Source organism: Trypanosoma rangeli, assembly GCF_003719475.1.
Source record: "Trypanosoma rangeli strain AM80 chromosome Unknown Tra_15.4_contig_00529, whole genome shotgun sequence".
Classification (NCBI taxonomy): domain Eukaryota; phylum Euglenozoa; class Kinetoplastea; order Trypanosomatida; family Trypanosomatidae; genus Trypanosoma; species Trypanosoma rangeli.
Window position 1 is genome coordinate 1 of NW_021706278.1, and position 9541 is coordinate 9541.

General features: G+C 57.1%; 7 protein-coding genes and 1 pseudogene across 7 annotated transcripts, besides 4 other annotated features; 1 reads left to right on the plus strand and 7 right to left on the minus strand.

Moving 5' to 3' along the window:
- Window positions 1-2: 2 nt before the first annotated feature.
- TraAM80_09176 (uncharacterized protein) lies at window positions 3-320 on the minus strand (the record flags this gene model as incomplete). The annotated part of the gene is made up of 1 exon (XM_029385876.1): window positions 3-320. One exon carries the CDS (start codon window positions 318-320, stop codon window positions 3-5), a length of 318 nt encoding a protein of 105 aa, XP_029234254.1.
- A 310-nt stretch (window positions 321-630) lies between these two features.
- On the minus strand, window positions 631-1848 carry TraAM80_09177 (Alpha-(1,3)-fucosyltransferase, family GT10; the record flags this gene model as incomplete). Its single annotated transcript, XM_029385877.1, has 1 exon — window positions 631-1848. One exon carries the CDS (start codon window positions 1846-1848, stop codon window positions 631-633), a length of 1218 nt encoding a protein of 405 aa, XP_029234255.1.
- Window positions 1849-2107: 259 nt separating this feature from the next.
- Window positions 2108-2134: a sequence feature (G-rich).
- A 33-nt stretch (window positions 2135-2167) lies between these two features.
- Window positions 2168-2192: a microsatellite.
- A 138-nt stretch (window positions 2193-2330) lies between these two features.
- Window positions 2331-2360: a microsatellite.
- Window positions 2361-2738: 378 nt separating this feature from the next.
- TraAM80_09178 (MGT2 magnesium transporter) lies at window positions 2739-4019 on the minus strand (the record flags this gene model as incomplete). The annotated part of the gene is made up of 1 exon (XM_029385878.1): window positions 2739-4019. The coding sequence occupies one exon, from the start codon at window positions 4017-4019 to the stop codon at window positions 2739-2741; it is 1281 nt and encodes a 426-aa protein (XP_029234256.1).
- Window positions 4020-4109: 90 nt separating this feature from the next.
- TraAM80_09179 (uncharacterized protein) lies at window positions 4110-4418 on the plus strand (the record flags this gene model as incomplete). Its single annotated transcript, XM_029385879.1, has 1 exon — window positions 4110-4418. One exon carries the CDS (start codon window positions 4110-4112, stop codon window positions 4416-4418), a length of 309 nt encoding a protein of 102 aa, XP_029234257.1.
- Window positions 4419-4763: 345 nt separating this feature from the next.
- Window positions 4764-4833: a microsatellite.
- A 212-nt stretch (window positions 4834-5045) lies between these two features.
- On the minus strand, window positions 5046-6464 carry TraAM80_09180 (uncharacterized protein; the record flags this gene model as incomplete). Its single annotated transcript, XM_029385880.1, has 1 exon — window positions 5046-6464. The coding sequence occupies one exon, from the start codon at window positions 6462-6464 to the stop codon at window positions 5046-5048; it is 1419 nt and encodes a 472-aa protein (XP_029234258.1).
- A 284-nt stretch (window positions 6465-6748) lies between these two features.
- On the minus strand, window positions 6749-7215 carry TraAM80_09181 (hypothetical protein; annotated as a pseudogene).
- Window positions 7216-8308: 1093 nt separating this feature from the next.
- TraAM80_09182 (MGT2 magnesium transporter) lies at window positions 8309-8971 on the minus strand (the record flags this gene model as incomplete). The annotated part of the gene is made up of 1 exon (XM_029385881.1): window positions 8309-8971. One exon carries the CDS (start codon window positions 8969-8971, stop codon window positions 8309-8311), a length of 663 nt encoding a protein of 220 aa, XP_029234259.1.
- Window positions 8972-9076: 105 nt separating this feature from the next.
- TraAM80_09183 (uncharacterized protein) lies at window positions 9077-9394 on the minus strand (the record flags this gene model as incomplete). The annotated part of the gene is made up of 1 exon (XM_029385882.1): window positions 9077-9394. One exon carries the CDS (start codon window positions 9392-9394, stop codon window positions 9077-9079), a length of 318 nt encoding a protein of 105 aa, XP_029234260.1.
- Window positions 9395-9541: the final 147 nt, after the last annotated feature.

Genomic DNA, 9541 nt, shown 5'->3' on the forward strand with positions numbered 1-9541 from the left:
GCTCAGTCGCGGGCTCCCCGGCGCCTTCCCATAGCGTTCTCCGCCACCCGCTTTTCGCGTTGCGCGGCGGCCGCCGCAAAATAAGTGTCGAATGCGTTACGGGAGTCAGGAAAGCCCGCCCCACACGGCAGCAGCTGTGCCACCACCGTCACGCACCCCACCCGCGCCCGCTGCAACGAGCTGGCATCCGCCCTGATCAACAACGCCGCCTTGTGTGGCAGCTGGGTGTCCGCCGCCTCGTTCCAGCGCAGCAGCTCCGCAGGGAGTACCCTTGCATGTCTGCCCTTGCGCCCCGACACTGGGAGGCACGCGCTCCCCATTATTTCCCAAAGCACCGCCCTCAGCCCCCGCGACACCCACGGCCAAACAAGGAAGAAAGAGAAACAATGCGAACACAAAAACAAACAGCGCAGAAGCAGCGCCGCACTGACAAGGCTGGGGCGCAGGAAAAAACAAGCAGCCAGAGGTTTAGAGAGGCCGCCCCCACCCACCCTTTTCCCCCCGCAGGGCCAGGGCCGCAAAAAAAACAAGCAAACACGAGGGAACCGGCTGAGAGGGGGCCCCCTCCCCCCAGCGACACGCATCGAGGCGGCCGCTCAAAACCCGCGCCGCAGCACCAGCGGGCAACACTCATTTCCCCCCTCCGGTTTGGCTGCGCTTGGCGCGGGCCTCGGCGCACAGGGCGCAAAGCGGATCCGGGTGATACAGGTTTCTCAGGAAGCCCTCGCCCCACTCCGCCGCCCGTCTCGCACGACGCCACCGCAGCAGCCGCCGGACAGATGCCTCGTCGCCCTCTAACCGCCGCAGGTGCTCCCCAAACCCGCGAAAGGCGTCCTCAGCGCTCTCCGCTGCAGCATCGCCCAGCTGCCCGGGAAGAAGCTCCTCCAGCTCCACAATGCTGGCCCGACCCGCCGGGACGAACTCCGCCACATTCGGGGCCCCCCAGTACAGGGGAACCGCCCCGCTCAAGAGGGCGTGGTACACCTTTTCCGTCACGTAATCCGTCTCCCTCGAGTTCTCCAGCGCCATGGCGTACTTGTACCGCTGAAAAACGCACAACTTTTGCGGGTAGCGCCCGGCGAGGCGCGCGCACTCCGCCGGCATCTTGCGATTCCGGGCGCAGGCGCCAAAACTGTGGACCGGATAATGCTTCGACAGGCGGCGAATAAAATCCGCGCGGCGCGCCTTGCAGCGCGACACGAACACTGCCACCGCAGACTGACGCTGCCGCCACCCCGCCCAGTCGAAGCTGCCGCTGGGGGCGGGAGACCTATCGTTGTCGCGAAGGAGATTCAGGAAATTGGGCAGCTGGCGGTGGGCCCATGTGAAGTAATAGCGCCGGTGCTGGTGAAAAGAGACCACGGCGTCGTACAAGCGCTGGTAGGCCTCGGCGCCCCGTTTCCTGTCCGTGTGGTTGCTCTCCCCCGTGTAGAAAAGGGTGAGGTGCGGCGGCCGCTGCCGCGAGGGACGCGCTGGAACGGGCCCGTTGTGATTGATGGCGATGTCCGCGCGAAGCAGCTCCCTCGCGTCGTGTCTCGAACGCACGTAGCAGTTAAAATCGCCGCCGCCCTCCCGCCCATCCCCCCCGCACGACTGGGCACAGCCTTGCGGAAGCACGGTTGCGTTCACCATGTACTCGCACAGGTACGTGCCCGGCCGCGTGGGCACCACGAGAACGTCGTTGCCGCCGCCAAATGGTTCCACGCGCCGCCGGCTGCCCACCGGCCCCCGCCCAGCCTCGGGCGCCGACGTGCCCACCCCACCTCCCCCCGCGCCCCACAGGCAGAGGAGGGCAAAGACGCAGCAAAGAAGGATGACGCCACGACGGCGGCACCTCCTCCAGCGCATGTGCCCTTCACCCTTCCAACCCACTTCCCGCAAATAGACGAGGGGAAAAAAAGAAACGCGCCCTGGGAACTTCCGCTTGCGGCAGCGGCGCCTTCCACATTAACCCGCCCAAAGCACACAGCCAGCCCAGGGCAGGAGCCCCTGGCAACGGCCGGCGCAAAAATAAAATAAAATAGGTGCTAGAAAAAGCATGCCGCCTCCCACTCGCACCTGCATGCGTATCCGGGTGCGCCCCCATCCTTGGGCCCCTCCAAAAGCAGGGGGCGGTGGGCGGTGGGGGGGGGGGAATATTGACGGCCCCATAATTCCGCACTTCTCCCACACACACACACACACACACACACCCCTGCACACAGAAATCTTGGAAGAAATGCAGACCCACAGGTTACGGCGATGCGCCAATCCCCCAGAGGCACCCCACAAGCTCTTTCACACAAAACAACGGCCCACGTCCTACCCACCCCTCGTAACGAAGGCTCTCGCACAAACACACACACACAAAAAAAAACACATTAGATTTCCCGGTGCATTTTCTCTCTTTTTTTTTCTACCGCGTGTATTCGCTAACTCACCACCCGGCAGATTGCCCAAGACGAGCCCCATGTTATTCGCACATCCTCGGGTGCGGGGAAAAAAGGTTGAGGTGCTGAAAGCGCCCTAACCCGCCTTCCGCGCGGGGCGGGCCGCCAATGCCAACGCTTAGCGACGGCTTTTACGACAGCAACCTCAATAAACAAAGTTATCCAGCACTCTACCAGAGCCATTTTGGGCAACACAATTTCGCTCTAAGGCCCGCCGCGAACAAATAAAAAAAAAACATCAATAGAGATGCGGAATTATAGACACAGCCTTCCCCCCCAACATCCCCCTTCCTACTTACCTCTCGCCTCTCACGAGTACGGCGCGACGGGTGGTGCCTTTAGCCCCCGAACGGCGTCAAGAATCAACGGAGACATGAACAAGATAGCCCACAGAGCAAACCCCGCACAGATGACCCAGAACGCAGTAAGCGTGGGGTAGTCATCTTTGGTGTACGGCACCTTGCAGTTCATGCCAAACAGCGAAATAACAAGATGGATGGGGAGACAAACAGCTGCCACCTGGTTCAGTATGGACATCTTGAAATCAAGTACAGCTGACCCCTGCGCCATCCGCATGGAGACACCACAGACAAAATTCAAGTTTGCTTGAATGAGCATGTCTCGGGTGTCATCGAGCCGCCCCGACACCTGCTGCACCTTATCCAGCGTCTCCTTGTACGCCTGCACCGCGCCCGGCGGATTCGCCACAAACGACGCACGCATGGCGGGCGCAATAAGCTCCTGCAATAGCTTTTCCTTCAGGTACAACCCCATGCGGAAGTTGGCGATGCGGCGGCGCAAAACCGCCACGCGGCGAAGCAGATCCACCTGGTCCCGTTCGCCGGGGGCGATGAGGAGCACCATCTCGTCAATGTTGCCCACCTCGGCAAGCAGCGAGGTGGGATCAGGGAGGAATGCCTCGCAAGCAAAGCAAACCAGCACAAAGAGAATGCCGGCACTTGTGGTGCTCGTCTGCAGTGAGGCCGGGGCGCTGGTGAGCGCAGCCTCGCCCCTGCGCTGCCCGAGACCACCCCCCACCTCGACGTGCCGCAGCAGCTCCGCAAAACCGACAAACGGGACTGCATGCATCGTCAGCAAAAAACGGTCGCTGCACGCAAAGGAGCAAAGAACTGTGTTCTCCCCTTCGAACTCCGACGCGGCGAGGCCAGGGGAGGAAGGAACGCGGCTGGGCGAACACGCGATGCCGCCAATGAGGTACTCCCCTTTCACCGACTGCAGTTCCACTGCGTCATACGTGTCAGGGCTGAGCGCCCCTTCAATCTGACTTGGTCCCATGTGCGGGAAGAGCAGCTGGAGCATACTCCGGCGCTGCTCCCCGGTGCACCCCTGCATGTCCACCCAAACGCAAAGGCCGTCGGGGGTAGACCCTCCGTCCTGCAACTGCTCCCTCACATTCTTCACCGCCCCGTCCGGGTTGCAAAAGACGGTGGTGGAGAACGGCGCCTCCGCGGACTTGTGGAATATAAGGCAGCGCTGCATCGCTTGCACAACGCCCACGGCGGCGGGCTCCGCCGGCTGCGCATCCATCGCAAGCCCGCGGACCTCAGCTGTCTTTTCACCCTCACGCATTGCTCATGCAACAGTCTGCGACTTTCTTCTTCGTAAAAAAAAAAGGAGGAGAACGTGAAACAAACAGATTGTTTGGCATTACGATCGCACATGCGTATCAGCGTACCAATTCAACCCCCAGCACTGGGGCCTCAAAAGTCAAAGGTTATAATTATCAAAACTGCGGCCGAAGAGGGGATGCTGAAGGAGGCTGTTGACCTGCCCCCCGCGCCACCCTGCGTAGCGCTCAAAGTTGTTTGCTCCCTGACCCTGCGATGGCCTCTCTGCCGGATTCTCGTCTGGCACCACACTGCCCCACGCAGCATTTCCCCGCAGCTGCCGCCAAATCTTGCAGTCGGCAGCCCCCCTCCCCCACTGAGGCCCCCGCATGTGCACTGCGCTTCTACAGCGCGTGCGTGAGTGCATGAGTGCCGCGCTGCCGACGCAAAAGGCGGCAATATGATCAGTCGAACTCTTTTCGAACGCTCGCGCTGGCAGCTCAACGGCTCGCGCCTCTGCCGACTGCCACCCCGAGGCCTTCAGCAGCCACGCGCACGGATGAGACAACAAACAAGCAAATGCCGTCCACAATATTGTCTCGTTGTCAAATTATGTGTTCGCTGCGGCAGACTGAGTGCCCGCTTTGCTTAAACTTCTCGGTCTCCGTTCCTTTCGTCGTTTGTTCCTGCTTCGCCTTGTGTTCTGTTGTTTTGTGTGTATTTGCCCCCCGTGTCTTCCCAAATTGGTTTAATGACTCTCGCACCGCCCACCCACCCCCCACCCCCCTCCCCAACCCAACCCATCCCAACCCATCCCAACCTCCTCTCCTCCCCACACACGCGTATAGTTACGGGCCAGTGAAGAATAACGGTTGGAAATGAGGGCAAGCAAACAATAAGAGAGTTCACAGAAGTAAGAAAATCAGCCACCGAGACGGTAAGCAGCGAAACCGGTTGGCGTTGGCACCGAGTTCATATTGCCAGGGAACCTGGCACAACACGGCTGCACCCCCGCAACCTCAGGCTTGCCCCGCAAACCAATAGCCTGCTACTCGCCACGGTGGTGAGAAGAGCGGCACACACGGCCAAATGCCAGGATTGAGCCGCCATGATTGACGAGGTTGAGTGAGTTGTAGATGCCGAACCCTGACAGAAACGCAAGCGAGCCGGCAATGATCATCGCCAACGCCGCGACAATCAAAAACCTCAACTTGTACTTTTTGATGAGTCTCATAAACACGAAGTTTCCTAGAGCCGCACTAAGAAGCCCGCATGCAAAAAGAACTCCTGCGTAGTCAATAAGAAGACGACCCTCAATCAACAAACTCAGCGCGGAAGAAAAGGCCAAAAACAAGGTCGCGGCACCCCCTGTGACAGATGCTTCCTCGGGAATGAGACCAACTTCGTACAGAACAAAGCCCAGCACCAAACCGCCTCCGATACCGAGCATGGCTGCCGCAATTCCGGCCACTACCGATACCAGCGGATACAGAATTGTGGTTCTGACATTCCAGTAAAAAGTTAATCTGCATCTTTCCATCTTCGCCAATCGATACCGGTACCAAAGAAACAGAACCGTATTTGCAATAATCGGTATGCAATAAGTGACAATATACACTCCACCGCCACATTTCGTACGAGACCTCCATGCAGCAAAGGCCAAATTCACAATAAAAGAAGAGACCACGCATAGAATTTCCAGCCATGGATACTGAGGTTGGTTAAGACTGGGTGTTCCTTCGGGCGTATGCAATGTGCCTGCCACTTCCTCCTCTGAAGATGGAACTGGAATCGGTTCCCTTCTCACAACCTGATCTTTCCGGTATTGTGCTATCAATTTCCGCACAGTGCGATACAAAACTGTTATAAGGAGGATAAACAACAGGATCAACCGAAGCAGGTCCGGGCACAGCTTGTTCAGCACCCCCCCAATGAGAGTACCAATGACTCCAAGTGGGATAAGGAGGGTCAGATACTGATAGTTGATCAAAGGACGCGAGCATTCAGAAGAAGGAAAACGCTTCTGAACGGCAAAAAACACATTCAGAATGCTCTGTCCGCATATTGTGGCTTGAGACAGTCCCACCGCAATGTCCATCGGCACCTCCATCAGCAAACAAAACATGGGCACAAGAATGCCGCCACCCCCAACACCGGCCAAGACAGCAATGGAACAAACGGCAAATGCACATAGTAGCGCCACACCCGAAAGAGCAGAAAAACCTCTGGCAAGGTCCTTAGCAACGCACTTCCCTGCCCTACATTCCATGGCCCTAGGGTAGCATTCGTCCGAGGTGTTACAAGGGACGCAGACGCCGCGGTTAGTATCACATGCGAATGCTCCGCACTGCAAACGTTGGTTCACACGGGAACACTCCTCACACAAAGCACCACTCGCCGCCCAAAGGGCAAGCATAAAAACACACAGAAGCTTCATCATCCCCCGCATCTGCGGACTGAAGCCCATGAACACGGAGCAACAATAGCCAACCAAAAAAGAAAAAGATAGACGGAGAACGCCCAGCGGAAATTATGTACCAAAAAGTAAAAGAAAGAAGGAAACAATAACAGATAATGTTTAGCTTCATGCGACAGTAATTAGAAATGAAAAAGCAGAGGCCAGCGTCCTCCCGCGTTCCACCGGAAAAACGCGAAGGCACAAATTTAAAGCAAAAAAAAAAGACGACTTCACCAAACAACGTATCGCCTGTATGCACCATTCCACAAACGAAAAAAAGCGGGCTTACGAAGGCTTCCGACGGCCTCGTTTTGGAGAAAAAGACGAACCCTCCGGTGACGCCCTGCATTGATCTTCCATGACCTTGCAGTAAGAAAAAAAAAGGGGCCGAAGCTGAGAGAACGGCACGCGGAGCGTCTGCCCATTCAAGGCGTGCACGGCCCTTCTCTACACCCTTAATATCACGATATCATTGCCTATCAAACCACGGATGCCTTCGCTTCCATATGAATGGTTTCCTACGACCACGCTGAGAAGGCTGACCGGGTCCGCATGTTAGTTTTTCCACCTTCAGCATATTGATCAGTGAGGTGAGCATTCCCCTCTTAATGCGTCAGACGGATGGGACGACTCCGGCCGGGGAGGTTCTCGCTGGCGCAGAGCAATACAAAGTACACTTTACCCGTGGGAGTAAACACCGCGCAACGTGCCTAGACAACATGTTCTATCTAACAGTGGAGCAGCGGAGCGGGGCAGACACAGAGGGGACTTCTCTTTGCTTGACGTTTCTTGCCTGTTAACCGCGAGCGATGTGGTGTGCATCGGTAGAAGGTTTATTCCGCCTTTTGCAGGATACGGATTATTCTCCTTTCTGCAAATGATGAAGGCAATCTACGTCTCACAACGTCGCAAGTGTCCCTCCTTTTATCGTATTTTCTACCAGCAAAAGACGAAGAGGAAAAAAAAAATACCAAGCGCACGTACAGAGAGGAAAACCGTGTTGGACCACTCCAGAAAACAATAGATCAAGGCGGGTCTGCAGCGACGCCATAAACGGCGACAAGTGTTGCTAAGAAGCGCTGAACAGCAGCCCTTGCATTGCGTCAAACCAGGCGGCATGCACCTGACATAAACAGGCTGGTTGCACCCAATACAAAATCGGAAGCATTTGGCGCACACCATGCCCCCACATCGACACCGCAGCTCTCCGTCGCAGCAGCGCATTGACGCCCAATGAGAGGAAGGGCTAAAAAGGAAAAAGGAACATCTGACAGACGGCACGGAGAGACAAGAAAACAGCGCAGTACCTAAAGCTAAAACCGTCCACGGCCCACTTTTCTCCCTACAAAAAAAAAGGCTGCAATACGTAGCGCGAAACGGAAAGGCAACTTTCCGCTGTGATCCACAAATGCAGCGCGCCCTCCGCACCACCCTTCGCAGAGCCCAATAGTGGCTTTCCACAGTTGTAATAACAGCCGTCAAACTACTAATCACAAAAAAAAAAAAATCCCGAAGGCGGCCGTTCGACCCCCCTCCCAATACGGTGGCCTGAAAAGGGTTGGGAGGGGAGGGGGCGCACCTTCAAAACGTTCCCTCAGCGCCACCTCCACCCCCCCCCACCCGGTCACGAGCATTCCCTCTGCAGAGGAGGAACAACCAAATAAATAAATAAAACACCACAGCTCTTTTTACCCTTCCAAAAACGAATGCTTATTCACTGAGAGCGCTGCCATTTCACTTACCTGCATTTTCCTTTTTTTTTTTTGTTGCCGTTAGGCGGCCTGCATGTAAGCAGGCAAAACTGCTCCGCAGGGGGCGGCACCAACACGCTCAGGCAGTGTTTTTTTTGTTGCTTAGTTCTTCTCCAGTAACCCCGAAAGAAAGAGACGCTCGCACGGCACCAATGAAACGTTCATTGAACTACGGCTGCAGGGCGCAACGAGACCTCCCCCTCCCCCCTCTACTCCTCGCACACCACTACACATCCATTTTTTTTGGAAGATAAGTTGCTGGACCGGTTGGAACATGCAAATCAATGCCCACGCACACATGATGCCCACGACGGACCAAAAGCAATTCAGGTTGGGGACGTCGTCCGCCGACCACGGCACCTTGCAGTTCATGCCAAAAAATGAGGCAATCAGGTTCATGGGAAGACAGATGGTTGTGATCTGGCTGATAAACATCATCCGGAGGTCAAAGCCGGCGGAGGCCTGGGACATGCGCATGGACACAGCATTCACAAAGTTAAGATTCACATGGTTCAACGAGTCACGCGCCACCTCCATGCGCTCCAGCACCTGCGAGAGCTCCGCAAACACCTCTCGGTACGCCTGCATCACACAGGGGTCATGTGAGACAAACGTCGTGCGCATGGTGGGGCCCATCAACTCCTGCAGCAGCTTCTCCTTCAGGTACAGCCGCGCATTCTCCGCCGACATGCGGCGGCGCAGCATCGAAATGCGGCGCAGGAGATCCGGCTGGTCACTCCTGCCGGGCGCAACAAGCATCACCATCTCGTCAATGCAGTCCACCTCACTGATTAGCCCAGTGGGGTTGGGGAGGTACGTCTCGCACGTAAAGCACACCAGCACGCAGAGTCCTACATGCGTGGGGAACGCTCAGTCGCGGGCTCCCCGGCGCCTTCCCATAGCGTTCTCCGCCACCCGCTTTTCGCGTTGCGCGGCGGCCGCCGCAAAATAAGTGTCGAATGCGTTACGGGAGTCAGGAAAGCCCGCCCCACACGGCAGCAGCTGTGCCACCACCGTCACGCACCCCACCCGCGCCCGCTGCAACGAGCTGGCATCCGCCCTGATCAACAACGCCGCCTTGTGTGGCAGCTGGGTGTCCGCCGCCTCGTTCCAGCGCAGCAGCTCCGCAGGGAGTACCCTTGCATGTCTGCCCTTGCGCCCCGACACTGGGAGGCACGCGCTCCCCATTATTTCCCAAAGCACCGCCCTCAGCCCCCGCGACACCCACGGCCAAACAAGGAAGAAAGAGAAACAATGCGAACACAAAAACAAACAGCGCAGAAGCAGCGCCGCACTGACAAGGCTGGGGCGCAGGAAAAAACAAGCAGCCAGAGG